This window comes from Pongo abelii, chromosome 17 (genome assembly GCF_028885655.2).
Source record: "Pongo abelii isolate AG06213 chromosome 17, NHGRI_mPonAbe1-v2.0_pri, whole genome shotgun sequence".
NCBI classification, from domain to species: Eukaryota; Metazoa; Chordata; class Mammalia; order Primates; family Hominidae; genus Pongo; species Pongo abelii.
The window spans coordinates 27,070,336-27,092,695 of NC_072002.2; the positions used below are offsets into that span (position 1 = coordinate 27,070,336).

General features: G+C 41.8%; 1 protein-coding gene across 10 annotated transcripts in view; it reads right to left on the minus strand.

Annotated features, from left to right (window-relative positions):
- The window catches only part of PTPRM (protein tyrosine phosphatase receptor type M), an 844,030-nt gene that overhangs the window by 445,963 nt on the left and 375,707 nt on the right, over positions 1-22,360 (minus strand). For 5 of the 10 annotated variants that reach the window (XM_009252252.4, XM_054537539.2, XM_054537541.2 and 2 more), the window contains one exon: positions 10,136-10,310. In XM_009252252.4, coding sequence (XP_009250527.2) covers positions 10,136-10,310 — 175 coding nt within the window. 10 annotated transcript variants of the gene reach the window in all.

Here is a 22,360-nt window from a genome sequence, read left to right on the forward strand (position 1 = left end):
GGCATTTATGTAGCCAGGCTGAAAGAGTAGTTAATTACTTTGGAGTTGCAAATGCTAGCAAGGGTTGTTGAACTGCCATTCAAAATGAAACTCAGGGGCAAAGTCACAAAGGGTCATGAGTACACTCACTCATTTAAGACATTGTTACTAGTATCCTAAAATAGATGGGACTTTAATGCATTTGTTTCCTGAGAATATTTTCTATATTAATTCTCCATTAAGAAAAGTACCAGATATGCTAAATCAAATGAAGGATTCAACTAGAACCTGAAAATAATTGGGACAGACATTCAAAAGGACTTTTGGTTTACAGAAGAATCAGCACAAGAATAAGGCAACATTTAAATTTTCATTTTTAGACAGAATCTTGCTCTATCACCGAGGCTGCAGTGCAGTGGTGCCATCGTGGCTCACTGCAGCCTCCGCCTCCCGGGTTCAAGTGATTCTCCAGCCTCAGCCTCCTGAATAGCTGGGATTACAGGTGTGTGCCACCACAGCTGGTTAGTTTTTGTATTTCTACTAGAAATGGAGTTTCACCATGTTGGCCAGGCTGGTCTCAAACTCCTGACCTCAAGTGATCTGCCAGTCTCGGCCTCCCAAAGTGCTGGGATTATAGGCGTGAGCCACCACACCCGGCCAACATTTACATTTTCTTTTCTTTTTTTTTTTTTTTGAGATGGAGTCTTGCTCTGTCCCCAGTGCAGTGTCGCCATCTTGGCTCACTGCAAGCTCCGCCTCCCAGGTTCACACCATTCTCCTGCCTCAGCCTCCCGAGTAGCTGGGACTACAGGCACCCGCCACCACGCCTGGCTAATTTTTTGTATTTTTAGTAGAGACGGGGTTTCACCATGTTAGCCAGGATGGTCTTGATCTCCTGACTTCGTGATCCACCCCCCTCAGCCTCCCAAAGTGCCGAGATTACAGGCGTGAGCCACCGCGCCCGGCCACATTTGCATTTTCAACAAATTTTCCCAAAGGGAAAGGATGAAAGAGGTAAAGAAGGAAGGAGGGAGAACGCAAGAATCTTAGTCTGTACAAAATGATAAAAAGCAATTTAAAATATTTCTTGGGGGGAGGAGCCAAGATGGCCGAATAGGAACAGCTCCGGTCTACAGCTCCCAGCGCGAGCCACGCAGAAGACGGGTGATTTCTGCATTTCCATCTGAGGTACCGTGTTCATCTCACTAGGGAGTGCCAGACAGTGGGCGCAAGTCAGTGGGTGAGCGCACCGTGCGCCAGCCGAAGCAGGGGCGAGGCATTGCCTCACTCGGGAAGCGCAAGGGGTCAGGGAGTTCCCCTTCCAGGGGTGACAGACGGCACCTAGAAAATCGGGCCACTCCCACCCGAATACTGTGCTTTTCCGACGGGCTTAGGAAACGGTGCCCCAGGAGAGTATAGCCCGCACCTGGCTCAGAGGGTCCTACGCCCACAGAGTCTCGCTGATTGCTAGCACAGCAGTCTGAGATCAAACAGCAAGTCTGCAGCGAGGCTGGGGGAGGGGCGCCCGCCATTACCCAGGCTCGCTTAGGTAAACAAAGCAGCCTGGAAGCTTGAACTGGGTGGAGCCGACCACAGCTCAAGGAGGCCTGCCTGCCTCTGTAGGCTCCACCTCTGGGGGCAGGGCACAGACAAACAAAAAGACAGCAGTAACCTCTGCAGACTTAAATGTCCCTGTCTGACAGCTGTGAGGAGAGCAGTGGTTCTCCCAGCACGCAGCTGGAGATCTGAGAACGGGCTGACTGCCTCCTCAAGTGGGTCCCTGACCTCTGACCCCCGAGCAGCCTAACTGGGAGGCACCCCCCAGCAGGGGCAGACTGACACCTCACACGGCCAGCCAGGTACTCCAACAGACCTACAGCTGAGGGTTCTGTCTGTTAGAAGGAAAACTAACAGAAAGGACATCCACACCAAAAACCCATCTGTACATCACCATCATCAAAGACCAAAGTAGATAAAACCACAAAGATGGGGAAAAAACAGAGCAGAAAAACTGGAAACTCTAAAAACCAGAGTACCTCTCCTCCTCCAAAGGAACGCAGTTCCTCACCAGCAACGGAACAAAGCTGGACGGAGAATGACTTTGACGAGCTGAGAGAAGAAGGCTTCAGACGATCAAATTACTCCGAGCTACGGGAGGATATTCAAACCAAAGGCAAAGAAGTTGAAAACTTTGAAAAAAATTTAGAAGAATGTATAACTAGAATAACCAATACAGAGAAGTGCTTAAAGGAGCTGATGGAGCTGAAAACCAAGGCTCGAGAACTACGTGAAGAATGCAGAAGCCTCAGGAGCCGATGCGATCAAATGGAAGAAAGGGTATCAGCCCTGGAAGATGAAATGAATGAAATGAAGCGAGAAGGGAAGTTTAGAGAAAAAAGAATAAAAAGAAACGAGCAAAGCCTCCAAGAAATGTGGGACTATGTGAAAAGACCAAATCTACGTCTGATTGGTGTACCTGAAAGTGATGGGGAGAATGGAAACAAGTTGGAAAACACTCTGCAGGATATTATCCAGGAGAACTTCCCCAATCTAGCAAGGCAGGCCAACATTCAGATTCAGGAAATACAGAGAATGCCACAAAGATACTCCTCGAGAAGAGCAACTCCAAGACACATAATTGTCAGATTCACCAAAGTTGAAATGAAGGAAAAAATGTTAAGGGCAGCCAGAGAGAAAGGACGGGTTACCATCAAAGGGAAGCCCATCAGACTAACAGCGGATCTCTCCGCAGAAACCCTACAAGCCAGAAGAGAGTGGGGGCCAATATTCAACATTCTTAAAGAAAAGAATTTTCAACCCAGAATTTCATATCCTGCCAAACTAAGCTTCATAAGTGAAGGAGAAATAAAATACTTTACAGACAAGCAAATGCTGAGAGATTTTGTCACCACCAGGCCTGCCCTAAAAGAGCTCTTGAAGGAAGCGCTAAACATGGAAAGGCACAACCGGTACCAGCCACTGCAAAATCATACCGAAATGTAAAGACCATTGAGACTAGGAAGAGACTGCATCAACTAACGAGCAAAATATCCAGCTAACATCATAATGACAGGATCAAATTCACACATAACAATATTAACTTTAAATGTAAATGGACTAAATGCTCCAATTAAAAGACACAGACTGGCAAACTGGATAAAGACTCAAGACCCATCAGTGTGCTGTATTCAGGAAACCCATCTCACGTGCAGAGACACACATAGGCTCAAAATAAAAGGATGGAGGAAGATCTACCAAGCAAATGGAAAACAAAAAAAGGCAGGGGTTGCAATCCTAGTCTCTGATAAAACAGACTTTAAACCAACAAAGATCAAAAGAGACAAAGAAGGCCATTACATAATGGTAAAGGGATTAATTCAACAAGAAGAGCTAACTATCCTAAATATATATGCACCCAATATAGGAGCACCCAGATTCATAAAGCAAGTCCTGAGTGACCTACAAAGAGACTTAGACTCCCACACATTAATAATGGGAGACTTTAACACCCCACTGTCAACATTAGACAGATCAACCAGACAGAAAGTCAACAAGGATACCCAGGAATTGAACTCAGCTCTGCACCAAGCGGACCTAATAGATCTACAGAACTCTCCACCCCAAATCAACAGAATATACATTTTTTCCAGCACCACACCACACCTATTCCAAAATTGACCATATCCTTGGAAGTAAAGCTCTCCTCAATAAATGTAAAAGAACAGAAATTGTAACAAACTGTCTCTCAGATCACAGTGCAATCAAGCTAGAACTCAGGATTAAGAATCTCACTCAAAACCGCTCAACTACGTGGAAACTGAACAACCTGCTCCTGAATGACTACTGGGTACATAACGAAATGAAGGCAGAAATAAAGATGTTCTTTGAGACCAACGAGAACCAAGACACAACATACCAGAATCTCTGGGATGCATTCAAAGCAGTGTGTAGAGGGAAATTTATAGCACTAAATGCCCACAAGAGAAAGCAGGAAAGATCCAAAATTGACACCCTAACATCACAATTAAAAAAACTAGAAAAGCAAGAGCAAACACATTCAAAAGCTAGCAGAAGGCAAGAAATAACCAAAATCAGAGCAGAACTGAAGGAAATAGAGACACAAAAAACCCTTCAAAAAATAAATGAATCCAGGAGCTGGTTTTTTGAAAGGATCAACAAAATTGATAGACCGCTAGCAAGATTAATAAAGAAAAAAAGAGAGAAGAATCAAATAGATGCAATAAAAAATGATAAAGGGGATATCACCACCGATCCCACAGAAATACAAACTACCATCAGAGAATATTACAAACACCTCTATGCAAATAAACTAGAAAATCTAGAAGAAATGGATAAATTCCTCAACACATACACCCTCCCAAGACTAAACCAAGAAGAAGTTGAATCTCTGAATAGACCAATAGCAGGAGCTGAAATTGTGGCAATAATCAATAGCTTACCAACCAAAAAAAGTCCAGGACCAGATGGGTTCACAGCCGAATTCTACCAGAGGTACAAGGAGGAGCTGGTACCATTCCTTCTGAAACTATTCCAATCAATAGAAAAAGAGGGAATCCTCCCTAACTCATTTTATGAGGCCAGCATCATCCTGATACCAAAGCCTGGCAGAGACACAACAAAAAAAGAGAATTTTAGACCAATATCCTTGATGAACATTGATGCAAAAATCCTCAATAAAATACTGGCAAACAGAATCCAGCAGCACATCAAAAAGCTTATCCACCATGATCAAGTGGGCTTCATCCCTGGGATGCAAGGCTGGTTCAATATACGCAAATCAATAAATGTAATCCAGCATATAAACAGAACCAAAGACAAAAACCACATGATTATCTCAATAGATGCAGAAAAGGCCTTTGACAAAATTCAACAACCCTTCATGCTAAAAACTCTCAGTAAATTAGGAATTGATGGGACGTATCTCAAAATAATAAGAGCTATTTATGACAAACCCACAGCCAATATCATACTGAATGGGCAAAAGCTGGAAGCATTCCCTTTGAAAACTGGCACAAGACAGGGATGCCCTCTCTCGCCACTTCTATTCAACATAGTGTTGGAAGTTCTGGCCAGGGCAATTAGGCAGGAGAAGGAAATCAAGGGTATTCAATTAGGAAAAGAGGAAGTCAAATTGTCCCTGTTTGCAGATGACATGATAGTATATCTAGAAAACCCCACTGTCTCAGCCCAAAATCTCCTTAAGCTGATAAGCAACTTCAGCAAAGTCTCAGGATACAAAATCAATGTGCAAAAATCACAAGCATTCTTATACATCAATAACAGACAAACAGAGAGCCAAATCATGAGTGAACTCCCATTCACAATTGCTTCAAAGAGAATAAAATACCTAGGAATCCAACTTACAAGGGATGTGAAAGACCTCTTCAAGGAGAACTACAAACCACTGCTCAAGGAAATAAAAGAGGATACAAACAAATGGAAGAACATTCCATGCTCATGGGTAGGAAGAATCAATATCATGAAAATGGCCATCCTTCCCAAGGTAATTTACAGATTCAATGCCATCCCCATCAAGCAACCAATGACTTTCTTCACAGAATTGGAAAAAACTACTTTAAAGTTCATATGGAACCAAAAAAGAGCCCGCATCGCCAAGTCAATCCTAAGCCAAAAGAACAAAGCTGGAGGCATCACGCTACCTGACTTCAAACTATACTACAAGGCTACAGTAACCAAAACAGCATGGTACTGGTACCAAAACAGAGATATAGATCAATGGAACAGAACAGAGCCGTCAGAAATAATGCCACATATCTACAACCATCTGATCTTTGACAAACCTGACAAAAACAAGAAATGGGGAAAGGATTCCCTATTTAATAAATGGTGCTGGGAAAACTGGCTAGCCATATGTAGAAAGCTGAAACTGGATCCCTTCCTTACACCTTATACAAAAATCAATTCAAGATGGATTAAAGACTTAAATGTTAGACCTAAAACCATAAAAACCCTAGAAGAAAACCTAGGCATTACCATTCAGGACATAGGCATGGGCAAGGACTTCATGTCTAAAACACCAAAAGCAATGGCAACAAAAGCCAAAATTGACAAATGGGATCTAATTAAACTAAAGAGCTTCTGCACAGCAAAGGAAACTACCATCAGAGTGAACAGGCAACCTACAAAATGGGAGAAAATTTTCGCAACCTACTCATCTGACAAAGGGCTAATATCCAGAATCTACGATGAACTCCAACAAATTTACAAGAAAAAAACAAACAACCCCATCAAAAAGTGGGTGAAGGACATGAACAGACACTTCTCAAAAGAAGACATTTATGCAGCCAAAAAACACATGAAAAAATGCTCACCATCACTGGCCATCAGAGAAATGCAAGTCAAAACCACAATAAGATACCATCTCACACCAGTTAGAATGGCAATCATTAAAAAGTCAGGAAACAACAGGTGCTGGAGAGGATGTGAAGAAATAGGAACACTTTTACACTGTTGGTGGGACTGTAAACTAGTTCAACCCTTGTGGAAGTCAGTGTGGCGATTCCTCAGGGATCTAGAACCAGAAATTCCATTCGACCCAGCCATCCCATTACTGGGTATATACCCACAGGACTATAAATCATGCTGCTATAAAGACACATGCACACGTATGTTTATTGCGGCATTATTCACAATAGCAAAGACTTGGAACCAACCCAAATGTCCAACAATGATAGACTGGATTAAGAAAATGTGGCACATATACACCATGGAATACTATGCAGCCATAAAAAATGATGAGTTCATGTCCTTTGTAGGGACATGGATGAAATTGGAAATCATCATTCTCAGTAAACTATCGCAAGAACAAAAAACCAAACACCGCATATTCTCACTCATAGGTGGGAATTGAACAATGAGAACACATGGACACAGGAAGGGGAACATCACACTTCGGGGACTGTTTTGGGTTGGGGGGAGGGGGGGAGGGATAGCATTGGGAGATATACCTAATGCTAGATGACGAGTTGGTGGGTGCAGCGCACCAGCATGGCACATGTATACATATGTAACTTACCTGCACATTGGGCACATGTACCATAAAACCTAAAGTATAATAATAATAATAATAATAATAATAATAATAATAAAAATAATAAAAGAAAAAAAAGAAACATAAAAAAAAGAAAAAAAAGAAAAACAAAAAAATAAATCCAAAAAATAAAATATTTCTTAATTCAAGTGAAAGGACACCATAAAACTAATTCTAAATCAAGCCAGTAATCAGAGTATTTCTACACACACAGACATATATCTAATGGATGTGCATATGTAAATGCCTGATACATCAATAAATATGTATCATATTTAACTGTATGAAATATGTTTACATATGAAATATAGAAACGTAACTAAATAGGGTATTGATACATATATGCATATATACATGCATTGTAGAGATTATATGAAATATTTTTATGTCCTTGGTTATCAAAAGTGGCTAGACATGAATAAAGATGAGAGTGATGGTTAGTCAATTAAAGGACTTGGTCTTTATTTGGGTTGCTGGCCACAAATCAGTGTGTGACCTTAAAAAGTTAAAAACTCTATGGACTTTAGTTTCTCCCATTTGTAAAATTTAGCAGTCCAAATATGATATGGTATATAAAGAAGTGTTAAATTACAGACAAGTGGCCTAAAAATGTTAGTGTATATTTTAAAGTAATTGCCTCGAGGTAATAACTTTATAAAACTAGTAGTATCTAGCGTGTTATCTCATTAAAAAATATATGTATATACAAAATATGGCCATAAAATTATAATTGGAGAAAAAGTTAAATTTCATATTTGAGTCCTAACTGCATGTAAATTGTCACGAGCTGTGGCAGTGTGCAGAAATGGAAATAAGTCTCTGGAAACTTTTATCACAGTGAGTCAAGATACTACTACACTGTCATAAGACAGGAAAATGTGGTGGTGCACAAATATGAATACGAACCCATTCATTCTTTCTATTTATGTTTGTTCAGGTAGACTAGAAAATTACAATTTACTTATAACTTCCAACAAATTAACTTTTCCACAAGGGAATTTTCAGAGATACTACTAGATTTGCATCCCACTAATCAATAACATGGGTAGTGGCAGGTCACAGTGAAGCAGTATAGCAACTGAAAGAAAAGGAAAAATAATCAAAAACAAATGAACCAAGATGAAAATTAAATAATGGTGGTAATAATGATGATGATAATGATGAACTCTAAAATGACGAAACAGTTTGTAGGCAAACTAGTGTCCTTTTTGTACATCATGATGTCTCACTTGCCAGAGCACTTTCAACAGGGTAGGGTGTGTACAGCAGGGAAGAATCTTAGTTTTGTTAGAGACTTTAAACCTAAATATTAGGCTGGTTCAAGTCTCATCACAAATAAAAACATGTTAAGAATCTGCTGCGACAAATACATTATCTGAGTAGGTATCTTAATGTGCACTTCCTTACGCTGAACATCAGTCACTGCTGCAGACGATTAATTCTCGAGGTGGCCTCACTGGGGTGCATTGTCCCCCATAAGCTACGTGTGACTAACTAACACTGGCAGTGGTGATCTCACAACAGAGCATATGGCTGACTCATTGGAGGTTTTATAACAGAGGCTGTGTCCCTGGATATTCTGACTCAATATGGGTGTGGCAAGATGGGGAGGAGACAATAGGTGGGCAGGTATTTATATTTTTAAAAAGTTAGAAAGGTAGTTCTGACATCCATTCCCCAGTGAAGACCACTGACAGAGTGGACCAGAGAGAGGTTTATCCCTGTCCTCCTCTCCCTTCCCACCAAGGGCCTTTCAAGCACCCGCCGCTCACTATGTACACTGTTCTAAGTGTCCTATATATAATATACACTTTGCATTTGATCTTCCTCATGGCCCTATAAGGTAGATAACATGATTATCTGATATCTACCTTACACACAAGGAAACAGCAGCACACACAGGGCAAGCCACTGGCCCATAGCCACATACCTAGTTCTGGGATTTGAATCCAGCAATCTTTAAAGCTGCCTATCCTGAGAAATGTGCAGATAAAAGCAATACCACATAAAAAAACAGACAATTTTTGTCTAAGAGACAGGGTCTCACTCTGTCCAGGTTGGCTGGAGTGCAGGGGCACAATCATAGCTCACTGCAGCCTAGAACTGCTGGGCTCAGGTAATCCTCCTACCTCAGCCTCCTGACTAGTTGGGAGTATAGGCAGTGCCACCACACCTGGCTAACTTTTTTTATTTTTAAAAAATTTTGTAGAGATGGGGTCTCAATATGTTGCCCAGGCTGGTCTGGAACTTGTGGCCTCAGTTTCCCAAAGTGCTGGGATTATATACCTAGAGAGATCAATTTTATATGCCATATTTAACAAATGCAGGGAAAGCTTTTCTTAAAGCAGGCCTCATTCTGTTCTCCTAGGAAAAACAGCCATGGCTTGCCACAGGTTGTCTAAAAATGCCTCATGGAATACCTCAAAGTCCAAATTACCCTGTCTGGGACCAAAAATGGTCTTGGTGGCTTAATATTATAAATTCCTCAGCCTACAAAAAACCCATTAAACCAGCTAAAGGAAACTTATTTCCCCTTTCTATTTTCCCTCATCCCCCACCTTCTTAAATATAATGACTCAATTTTTCAGTCATGCAAAATATAGTAATAGAACCTAACTGGAACATTATGAATGTTAACACAGTATTATCAATATGGCTTGTGTGATATGACTGAGCATTTTTATACTGACACTGCTTCATTTTATTAACCACTCTGCTATCATAAACACACTGGCTGATGAATATCTGCATTTTAAGTGATTTTCTATCAGTAAAAAATTTTATTCCTTAAAAAAAATTTATAAGTTGTAATCTCTTTATATAGAGTTGGCAGAAGACTTTGCCAAGAGCACATTCATTGTTTTTTATGCAACTAAATCAACATAGATAAAATACATTTTTCAAAAATATTGTTCACGTGCAAAATTTGTACTTAAAATGCAATCCATCAAAATAGCCTGTCATCAAACCACTGTTCAGAAACAGACAAGGGTAAGTTTGAGCTTTAAAGGGATAATGAACTAACAACCACCTAACATATCCACTTTTGAAGAATATTCTGGGGTATAAAAACACATTAAATACCTTTAACTACCAACTCTGCATAGTTTGATATTCCAACACCTCCTTCAGTGCGAATCATGCAGCGGTACTTTCCAGCATCTCGTTTGGTGGTATTCACAACATTAAATGAAGCAATGAAGCGTCGGGAGCTGGTCACCTTGATTTCCTTCAGAGGAGCATCTCGCACATCAATGCCCTGTATCAGGGGAGGACAAAAAGAAGCAATATAAGCTGTCAGAGCAAAACAGTCAGACACCCAGCGGCATATTACCCATGCTATTTTCATGCAGACCTTGGTGCAGTTGCTTATTACCCATGGGCAGTTGTACCAGGAGAATAGCTGAGCAGGAAACTAAAATTCTGCCATGATCAACACTTTAAAGACTGAGCAATGCAAAATTAAGTGTGAAGACATTTTTTGTTTTTCCCTCTTCAAAATATTAATTATGTTAATTAGTGCAACGGGGGAGTAAAAATACAGAAAACTTGTTACCTTGTTTTCAAACTATCCACATTTGGTCTTATAGCACTTTCTCTTATTTTTATGCTTGACTGGGAAATAAAAGTAGCTCACCCACTACCCTATTACTGACCTCATTTTATAAATGAAGTAATAAACACTGTATTAAGAATAACATTCAACTATAAGTTAGGTTTTAGAGTACTCCCTATTGAACAGGACTAAAAGAATAGTTCAACCCTTTTGACATTTTTCTTGGACATAAAAACCAAACAGAATTCGGTGCCTAGTAACTATTAAATTACATTCATATGTAACAAGAGAGGTTCCTCTCTACATCCCATATCCCCAGGACCACATAAACAAAGTTCCACAGCTGGGGCAGTTTGGTCTTTTATTATCCCCATATACTAAGTAACCCTTTTAGTTATGCACACTTGGAAATCCATTCTATGCTTCCGATAGTTTAAAGCCTCAAACCTCGTGGCTTCAAAAGCAGGTTAGACATTTAAAGCCTCAAAAGCAGGTTAGAGATTTTAGTTCTCTCTTGCACGCGCACTCGCTCTTGCGCTCTCTCTTCTCTCTCTCTCTCTCTCTCTCTCTCCATATATATATATATAAAGTTTCTCACACCAACAGTCCCCCACAGACAAATATGAATATCGACAAATATCTAGCCCTGAAAGCAGAAACGTGTGTGTGTGTGTATATTTTATAATCAGGAAAGAGGCTATCTTTAACATGTTATTTATAAGTATTAGTAAAAAACAATGGACAAAGACCTCAAGGCTAATACATGATTATTACGCTAAGCATAATGCCCAAGCACTATGTCCATTATTCACCCAGCAACCACTCTTGGCATCCCAACCAGGTGCTATCACTATGTCAAGACAGCACGATCACCATGGTACACAAAAGAAAAGTGGTGGCTGGGCTTATGGGCCTGCAGTTGTTTGGGGTGTATAGGTTTACAGTGGATACATAATCACAAACGATGGCCAGGGTGGTTTAGGAAAGATGAGCTGGCTAGCAGAAACCCCACTGCACACAAACTGCAGATATAGTGGCTGTGGGAGGCTAGTCTGAGGAAGTGACATGTGAGTTGAGATCTGAAGGGTAAACAGAAGCTAACCAGGCAAACGGGAAGGGTGGGAGGGGAAGAGCATTCTAGTTATAGGAAACACTACAGGAAGCTCAAGATGGTGAGAAAGAGGTGAAGGTTTTGGATGAAGTTAAGGCAGCCAGTGGAGCTAGGGAGGTGGGCAAGCACCTGTGTGCTCAGGGACTTGCAGGCTATATTAAAATGTTTACATTCATAGCTACGAAAATGCTAGCCTACAAAGGAATAGAGCTCATATATATTACCCAGTGATTTATACTATGCAAAGTCCTTTAAAAGCTTTTATCTGTGACATTTTCATTGGCCGAATCACCTAAGGGACCCAAGTTTGGGAGTTAGCCTGACCAGCATGCCAAACCTACAGTGATCATCCAGAGTGGGTAACCTTTATAGAGCCTCACTTCCTCATCTGTAAAGAGGAGATGATACCACCCACTGTCAGGGCTGCTGGGAGAACCCAAAGGCATACGCAAGGACACAGGCATAATGACTCCACCATGCAGCCCCGCCCGAGCGCTGGAACACCTGAGTGATGAATTCAAGGAGAAAGGCAGAGCGGCTATCAAAGTACCACCTTTATTACTGATAAACCTGAGACTGAGGAATATGACTTAAGAGTGCAGGAACAATGGGCTTGCTAATCCTGAAGCACAGAATAAACAGACTCACCAACCCAGTCCCAGGCCACCCTAGAAAACCACAAGGCCTCCCATATGTTGAGTGCTGCTGTAAAACTCACAGGATGGAGGGACAGGGTTCCCATAGGCAGTCAGCTCCCCAAAGAAAGGGCTGGGCTAGGCATGCTCAGCCCTTCCTCCCAGGCAGCTTCAGCTTGGGCAGTGAGAAGGCAGACAGGAGTGCTGCAATAGTACAGTTCCTGCCACTTGGAAGGAAACATCACGAGTGGGGAAGAACAGTTCCATCAACATTATCTTTAGTATTATCTGTAAAACAGTCTTGTTTATACCACACAATGTCGTAAGTCAGAATATAAAGTCCCACATACGTCTGCATGTGTTTTTTTCACTAAATGCCCTAAATTTGTTCTCATAGACAGCATCAAGAAGTTAAAAAATGAAACAAAACCAAATTTAGCATTAATAATACAACAGGAGAAAGGTTCCTCTCTGTTTTCCATAGATATTCAGTCTCTGATTCTCACCCCACCCCAGGAAATAAGCAAATTCTAGCCCTAAGGATAATCTTAGACATACTACTCCCTAGTCTTGTTTCCAAACTGAAAAAGAACCACATCTCTGGTTTTTGAAGGGAAAAGAAATTAAGCCATAAAGGCAGATTTCATATCTGTAAGTATTTGTTGATTAACAACAACAAAGAGGCCTTAGGGCTATCTATCTATTTATTTATCTATTTACTTGTGGCATGAATCCTGTAATAATATCCTTTTTGTAATAATCTCCTAATATTTTTCCAAATAGAAGCATCTATCAAAAGAATGTTTATTCAAAAACAATTTCAAGTTTGCACTTACTGACCCCTCACAACTATTCAAGGCTGTACTGAGGGCACTCAAGCCTCCTTTTTGGATTTATGCATATGCTGAGAGGAGTATGACTCACAGTAGCACTGTCTTCATGCCACAGATGGGCCCTATAAAATAAACAGCCTCGGACTAGGAGCCCTGTGTGACTCTAGTGAGTCATATGAACTCTCAGGAATGAGCCTTTAAAAAATTTTTAACTCATGTACTTAATCACATGTAGAGTCAGATTCAGCTTCAAGAGAAATAGTACATAGGGAGGAGAAACCAAGTGCTAAGTAGCAATCATTTTAGCTTAGAATCTACACAGGAATAGCAAATCAGACATCTTACTCAAATCTGCAGGCCATTTTGTATTAAACCATTCACATGTGCATGGATTCAGGCATTCATTCAACCAATATTCAGTGACAATCTTTTATGGGGCACACACTATATCATATAAGAGAGCATAAAATTAAAAGAACCATCATTTACCTAATTGAGTTTATTGTCTGGCTAGAAAAAAAAAAACAGACAAAGAAATAATTACAATACAGAGCAATGAACTGCCTCCCATAGCACAGAGGAGAAGACCTGACTGGATGTCTTAGTCTGTTTTCTGTTGCTTATAACAGAATATCTGAAACTAAAATTTATAAAGAAATTTATTTCTTTCAGTAATGGAGGCTAAGAAGCCCACGTCAAATGGCCTCATCTGGTGAGGGCCTTCTTGCTGGTGGGGACTCTGCATATTGTTTTTTTTTTTTTTTTTGAGATGGAGTCTCACTCTGTTGCCCAGGCTGGAGTGCAATGGTGCGATCTCCGCTCACTGCAAGCTCTGCCTCCCAGGTTCATGCCATTCTCCTGCCTCTGCCTCCCAAGTAGGTGGGACTACAGGCACCCGCCACCATGCCCAGCTAATTATTTTATTTATTTATTTATTTTTTGTATTTTTAGTAGAGACGGGGTTTCACCGTGTTTGCCAGGATGGTCTCAATCTTCTGACCTCGTGATCCACCCGCCTCGGCCTCCCAAAGTGCTGGGATTACAGGCGTGAACCACCGTGCCCGGCCAGGACTCTGCAGATTCTTGAGGCAGCATAGGGCATCACATGGTGAGGGGGCTAAGTGTGCTAGTTCAAGTCTCTCCTCTTCTCATAAAGCCACTGGTCCCTCTCCCATGATAACCCATTAATCCACTAATCCATACATGTATTAATCCATTCATGAGGGCTCTCCTATGATGACCCAATCACCTCTTAAAGGCCCCACCTCTCAATAATCACACTGGAGATTAAATATTGATTTAATACTGGTGATTAATATTTCAACATGAGTTTTGGAGGGGACAAATATTCAAACTATAGTCCCGGAGATGGTGTCAGTGCAAGCTTTCTAGGAAGCACTGCTTAAGCCCAGACTGGGGGATGCACAGAAGTTTCTTAGGCAGGGAATAAAGAGGAAAAGTCTAGTGAATAAGAGAAGCTCTCCAGAGTCAGGAGCCAAGAGAGAGCATAGAACTATAGGCGAAATACAGGGTAACTATGGGGAAACTATAGGAGAACTATAAAAAAACTATAAGGATAGTATAGGAGAACTCTAGGGGAACTCTAAGGGAAGTATAACTTATCCCATACGGCAAGAACAGAAGTGCTTCTCAGTATGGCAGGTAAAAAGGCTGGAAAGAAAAGCACAATACAGACTCCAACAAGAAATATGACATGTTGAAGATTTCAGTGTATTCTGATGCTGGGAATGGAAGGACCTTAGGCAAAGAGGTAACACAAACACCTCTGTGTGCACAGTAATGGACTGCAGGAGATAGGGTGTGAGCCCAACTGATGTCAAGGGAAACTGGGTAAATTGTTTTTAGAAATCATAGTAACAAATGACACAAAGAGAGAAGACAGAGAGAAAGGGATGGAACCTAAAGATATCTAGAAAATGAAATCAACACAACGTGTACTCTACTGCAGTAACATCTTTCTCCTCTAGCAGTCCATAAGGTACAGGGTCGTATCTTACTTATTTTGTGTACCCAGGTGCACAATAAATAGAACTCAAGAAATACTGGCTGACTCTAGGAATCACAGCCTCAGTGGAAAAAAATGTTCCAGGGGTAGAAGAGAAAAATGAGGTTCTGTTAAATTAACAGACTTAAACCCCAAACCCTAGACAAAGAATCCCTATTTACAATGGAGACTAACAGGGAAAATAAAAGAATGCTTTAGAGGTTCTGTGTGTTGTCAGTCAGCAACACTGCCCCAACTCATCATGACTGTAGTAGGCAGAATAAGGGCCTCCAAAGATGTCTACATCCCAGTCCCCAGAATCTGGGACTATGTTACCTTACATGGCAAAAAGGAGATTTTTTTTGATTAAAATAAGGATCTAGAGATGGGAAGATAGGCTGGATTATCTGGGTTGGCCAAACGTGATCACAAGGTTATATTTATGAGGAAGGCAGAAGGGTCAATGCGAAGGAAAGATAACAGAAGAAGAGGTTGTGCCGATGGGCTTTGAAGTGTGAAGAGGGGATCACAAGACAAAATATGAGGGAGGTCTCTAGAAGCTGGAAAAGGCAAGGACCAGATTCTTCCCAGAGCTTTTGAGAGGAACCAAACCTGCCATCACCTTATTTTAGGGCTTCTGACCTGCCAAACAGTAAGATGATGAAGCCACGAGGTTTGAGTTAATTTGTTACAGCAGCAATAGGATGCCAACATGGTGATCATCAGATAAACTCAAAGCCCTGTGGCTTTTTGAAGGTGTCCAGGGGTCACGCATCTTGATTTGTCAAAGGTGCATAAGCAAGTCTTTAAGGTCATGTTGGGTCACCAAAGAAAAGCACCTCACTTTGGAATCATGAGCTAGAATAGCAGCCTGAAGACAGCAACCATGGAGGCACCCCATGAGATGAACGAAATGAGTAGAGGCCAAACCAGGACGGCATGAAGAGACAGAAGAGCCACAGGGGCAGTGGGATAACAAAACAGAAGAAAGGAACAGTGCCGTCTACACTGGAGAAGAGCGGGGGAATGACAGTGTGAAGACAGAAAATCAGGAAGGAGTGGGGAAAGCTGTGTGAGGCAATAGGAGAGGAAGCATGGGGAGGAAAGGACCAGGCAGGGCAAGGATGGGGAGAGGCAAAGAAACAAAAGGCCAAATGACCCAACATGCAGAAAGATGTGATGAACGAGGGAAAAAGATACAAGCCTTCAATGACGTTATTAGTTTCCTTTGAAATCCTGACATGTACACGTTCATAGACCCGTCCCTGGTTCTTAAAGCAAAGAATGTGTCAGGTGCAACAGCCACGTCAGGCTCTCTATCAGCCCCATTCTGAGAAGACATGCGTAAGGCAGCAAATGTACTTTGGGGCTAATGGAGGAGAAATGAGGGGATGTCCTCAAAGTACTGGGTGGGGAGAAGGGAGGAGAGAGACCTCACCCTCCACTTTGTTAGTGTTGATGGCAGTGCAGGAAATGCTACCCCAAAATATGGCACCTTGGCATACCGCATATTTTAAGCTGAAAGAAGCCGAGAAAACCACAACATCAGAAAGGTCACGCTGACCATCTCCCCCCACCCCCCGTCCCCCCACAAAGCAGGACACAGAAACTGAAATTCCACTTGCCCCTTTCTGCCCTGAGATGGGCTAGGAAACTCAGAGGTCACTCTCCGACTTCTCCCTCCATCCTCCCCTAAAGGCTTTCATGTGGCAGGTATCCTGCCCTGTATCTGGAGGGCAGGAATGTCACACAGGTCACAGAGAATCTGAACAAACAGGCCTTGTTCAGTGCACCACACTTATTACCATCAGATCCTGCCCTGTTGTCCCTCAATCACACTTCCACGCGACTGTGCATAAAAACATAGTTTTCCCTGAGTCTTTGGGTCTTCATTTTCTGGAGGCTCCTGTGCCATGTAAAACTTGTACTAAATAATTTTTTTTTTTTTTTTTTGAGACGGAGTCTTGCTCTGTCACCCAGGCTGGAATGCAGCGGCTCGATCTTGGCTCACTGCAACCTCCGCCTCCCAGGTTCAAGCAATTTTTCTGCCTCAGCCTCCCGATTACCTGGGACTACAGGCACCTGCCACCACAACCAGCTAATTTTTGTATTTATAGTAGACACAGGGTTTCACCACATTGGCCAGCCTGGTCTCAAAATTCTGACCTTGTAATGGCCCACCTCGGCCTCCCAAAGTGCTGGGATTACAGGTGTGAGCCACCGCACCCAGCCGTATTAAATAATTGTTACATGTTTATCTTGTTAATCTGTCTTTTATTATAGGGATTTCAGCCATAAACCTTGTGATGGGTGAGGAAAAGTATTACTTTTCTTCTTCCAGTGTCGAACCATATTTCTTGGAGCATGAGGAAATGAGGAAGCACAGTGTTCAGAGTCACTGGCAAAGCACCAGGCAATGTCTCCTACGATAGCTCCGTGGACACGAGGAGAACAAGATGGGATAACTGCCAGGAAGATCAGGTGGACTAGAAACGTGCAAGAGATCAGAGTCGCAGCTGCTCGTCGGCACCAACGCTGATGTCTGTTTCTGGTGCCTTGGCACAAGGCTATTTCCTCATCCCTGACTTCTCCCAACATGTTTATTCCTGCCTTTGATAGTCATAGATGTGCTTCTCAAATGTACAGGTGACAATATATGAACACATAAATTAACAAAAAGGGATGGAAAAAGATATCTACAAAGCCAAACAATAAATTAAAACAAGATAAACATCAATAAAAATAAATGTGCATCTGATGATTCCCTGTAAAATCAGAACTTGTTAAGTGGATAGAACTCTGATTTAGCATCATGTTCATCATTAAAAGATACATAACAATCGTGGAGCAGGTTTTTGTCTAAAATCCTAATTCAATTTTCAGTTGTATTAATGAAGTATCTGGAGAGATGGTCCCTGTTGTCCCTGTCCCAGCACACAGCATTCCATTTGGAGCCTCAGGCTTTCGGCAGAGCATAAGAGAAGCAGACTTGTTCAGAAGACTGTGGACTAGACAGTGGATAAATCCTCTGGCCCACAGTTAGGGAACTGAAGAAGGGGAGGAGCCGGAGACCAGGTCAGTCATTAACACAGCTGGCTGAGAACGAGGGGGAGAGGACAACCATCTTCCAGCATGGAAAGGACAGGCACGTAAAACAGGAATGGGACGTGAATGTCTGGGCCATAGGGAGCTAGTAAAAGTCACCAGTACTTACTTATCTGAAATCCTCACAGTAAAATGTGGTTCAGAATTCAGATTTTTTATTTTGTTTCATAAAGGCATCTGCACTGCATATTCTTTGACACCCCAAGGAGAGTGTGAGACAGTACCCCATAATTCCTAGGTTTTGATATTTCTGCATCAAAACCTAGGAATATTGACTTTAAATAGCAAAAAGCAGAGACCCTAAATAGCTTCACATCCATTCAGGTCAGGTTTGGTCACCAAATGAATTACAAAAATGGGGAGGTTTTGCTACCAAATTCGATATGGAAACTTTCTGATTATAGATTTTGGAGTACAGGCTAAGGTACTAAGAATGACCACCGAGAAGGCACACACCCAGTCCTCCCATCCTCCGGCACTCCCAGTCCCACTGTGCCATGGCCGCACCACTGTGCTGGCTGACTCAGCCCCACTATGTGGGCTCCTGACTGTTCTTTCCAGCCCAGGCTTCCTTTTTCCTTGAGACCTCTTCCTCCTCCTAGGATGCTTCCCACCCACCCCCCAGAGCTAACTCCATCTCCTTCTAGGGACTGCTCAAATACTTCACTGAGGCCTAACCTGACGCCTAAATTCCAAACTGAAATATGCTCCCACTTGGCACCACCTAGCTGTTCCTTTATGAGTGCCACTGACCCCTTCTTAACATGCTGCATAATTCTCTTACTTATCATAGTTGCTGTCTATCTCCTCTACTAGAATACAAGTCCCATGAAGACAGGGATCCTTGCCAGGTTTTTATTGCTCTAACTTTAACATATAAACCATGCCTTGTACATCCTAGGGAGGACTGGTGGTGATATTAAAAATGATTCAGGCATTGAACGAGTGACTAAATTAATTGATTTTAAGATGTCTTTTGGTCCCCAGATTCCATTCCCTAGGCTGGAATTAAACTGTGAAGTGTGGGGAGTGATGGCCAGCCCCAATCCCTTTGCTGCAAGTCAGGTGCAGACAGGCATGAGAGTCTTTGCCCCTGCTGTCCTTTCCCCATGACAGTGACACCTGGAGAGGTCAGTGTGTTCAGAACCTCGGGTACCACTGAGCATCTAGAAACCCATAGGGAACTTTTTTTATTCTAGCAAAACAAAATGATGAAAATATACATCAGGTAGAGACAGCAAAATTGTCAGCCAGATTTTGCCCAATTTTCAGAATAAGAAAGAGGCAGCCCCTCCAAGCACTGGCAATCTACATTCTTAATAGCGTGACAGAAGGACCTTAAAAAATGATGAAGGATGGGCATCGGACTGTTCTTTACCATATGAGAGTTCACTGGGAGAGACAGCCTAGGACACAATTGTTGGGAACAAAAACCTCAGACTCCTTGCAAAGCACAGCGACCGAATGTCCTGGGTTGTTAAAGAAATCACTGACCCATCTTTTGTCCACTTAGTGAAATAACCATAATGATGATGCCTGAGAGGAGATATCTGACCGGGTTAAATACAGCTCTTTATAAAAGCAAGAGTATCCTCAAATGTGCATGTATTTCAATTTAAGCAGGCTAGAAAAAACTACTGATAGTTATTTAAATTAGACTTACAACCTTCTTTATGCAATGGACTAACTCTAGGACTTCTAAATGAGCAGTAATTTACCAGCAAAAGATACATATTAAGTCTTTCAGAAATAGTTTTGCAATAATCAGAGCAATGATTGAAAGAAATTGAGGTCTGGGAAGTTAGCAACACTTGCAGCAAAGTAATCAATCTCAGGCATTTTGGAGCTGCTCTGAGTGCACAGGCATCAAGGAGCTCTGAGCCAGTCCCCCTTCCTCAGACATACAGGTGGGGATTAAATGGCACTTTCATTTCTTCAATAGTGAAAATAGTCTGTATTATCCAACTTTCAAATATGCCCATTTGTAAGATATTGATTGAAATTCTTACCACCGACATCACTAATAACATCAACAGGGCCTGAAGTAATTTTGTTTGAAATATCTTATGCAAGCTAAATCCTGTATTAACTGAACATCTCAAAGAAGAGTCTACCCTTTATATAGACCATAGGTTTGATTTTAATAATTAACATAGTGTTGACCTTTGATTTCTAGACCACAACCAAGTTAACCCAAATATTTATCAATTTGGAGTAGTGTACTAAAACTAAAAATTCTTACTTGTATCATCATATGCTAGCAATATATATTGACAAGTACACGTTAAGTTGGCTAATGAATATACAGATAGCCAAAATAATATACAGATATCCAAAGTTATATCCTATTATTATCGGTATATTCAAGAAGAATTTGATTATGGAAATTTGGAGCTTCATTTTGTTATTCAGACATAGTTCATTTCGTGATATATTCATAATAGCTGAATAACATTACTTAATAAACCTGTATTTAAATTTTATCTAGAAGTTAATCCAAATAATATAGAATATACATAATAAACGCAGTAACTAGAAATGCCAGCAAAATTAGAAGTTGTGTGGTCTTAAAATCAAATATCCCAACTGTTAACTGGGTTAACTTGGCCAAATCAAACTAAGGAGCCCAACACTGACGAACATTCTTTCATATATTTAAAGGTTCAAACCTCTGCAAAACTAGGTCTCAAGCCAGTTCACTTTTAAACTGTAATTATAGCACTCTAGTATGGGGAGGCATACTAGAGGCAGTGCCTGTGCTACCTATCAAACATGATCTAAAAGACCAGGCTAGTCATTCACATGGCTGGTTAATGACGTCACTTTTCCTTAGTCAACATGCCTTAAAATATACAACTCTTCTGAAAACATAGTTGAAAGAGGATAAAGATGTAAGATAAAGGAGGTTAAAATCCCTACAGTTTTGAATTTGCATAGGAATTGTCAGTATGCACTCCAGGGCACAGTTTGTCTTTAAATGTGTGTATGTGTGCATACCTAGATATCCTAGCTCTCTCCAATGAGAATATCCAAAAACAATAAACAATAAAATAAATAAAGTAGTAATGAGCACCTCTATGTTCAGACTGTAATTTCTAATGGCCATTTCCCACAGGAAAACAACCAGGATTCCCTGGAAAAATGGCCAATTCTAGGTCTGAAGTAGAAAATGGAAAATATACACCTAGAATATGTCATCACACCAGAAAGCAAAGAAGCTCCCTGAAATGGACCAAGACAGGAGTCACCCATGCAGAGTAAGCCCCACTGGAAGGCTGGGGAAGACATGAGCAGCAATAAAGATATTAAGTGCAATGGACTGAAACACATCAAATGTGTTCAAACACAAGCTGATGACGATGATGCTGATGATGACAACAATAATTATAACTACCTTGGTCACTTTTAGGTGATGACAGTGAGTGACTGATAGACCAAGACCATTCTGCAACTCCTAATGAATTAATGAACCAAGGCAATGATCATCAATGGCTGATAATGTTATGGGATCCTTGGGGTGTTGCTTCACCACCCAGAAACCTCTGTGGCCAGTGGCACCTTTACCTGAGTTTTGTTCGGGCCCAATGGGCCCACTTGGCCTGGCAGGCTGCACTTGGCTGACACTACTGACCTGGATTCCAGGCCCGCCAAGGGCAAGTGGAGAGGTGAGCGGTGTGTGAGTGAGCGAGCATGGGATCTGGCCACTGCACACAGCCAGGCACACTGGCTGTGGCGGGATGGGCAGCTCCAGGTGCCGGCATGGGCACCAGCTCCCTGCAAGCAGCTTCCAAGGCTGGCAGTGGGGAACGTGGTGGCACCCAGAAACTTGAGACACCAGGAACTGCAGAGCCACAAAGAGGGTGTCACAGCCCTGGCTCAGGGAGCTTCTAGGCCTGGGCTCCCTGAAGGGCTGTGTCTTCTCTCCTTCTCTCTTTCTTGTCACCCACAACGTGGTGAGCAAGGAGTGTGTTTCAGCCCTGCTTGTGTTATACCCCTTGCAGCCCTGCCATTTGGTGGGTCCTGAGTTCTTGTCCTGCATCCGGGAAGAATGAGGTATGCAGACA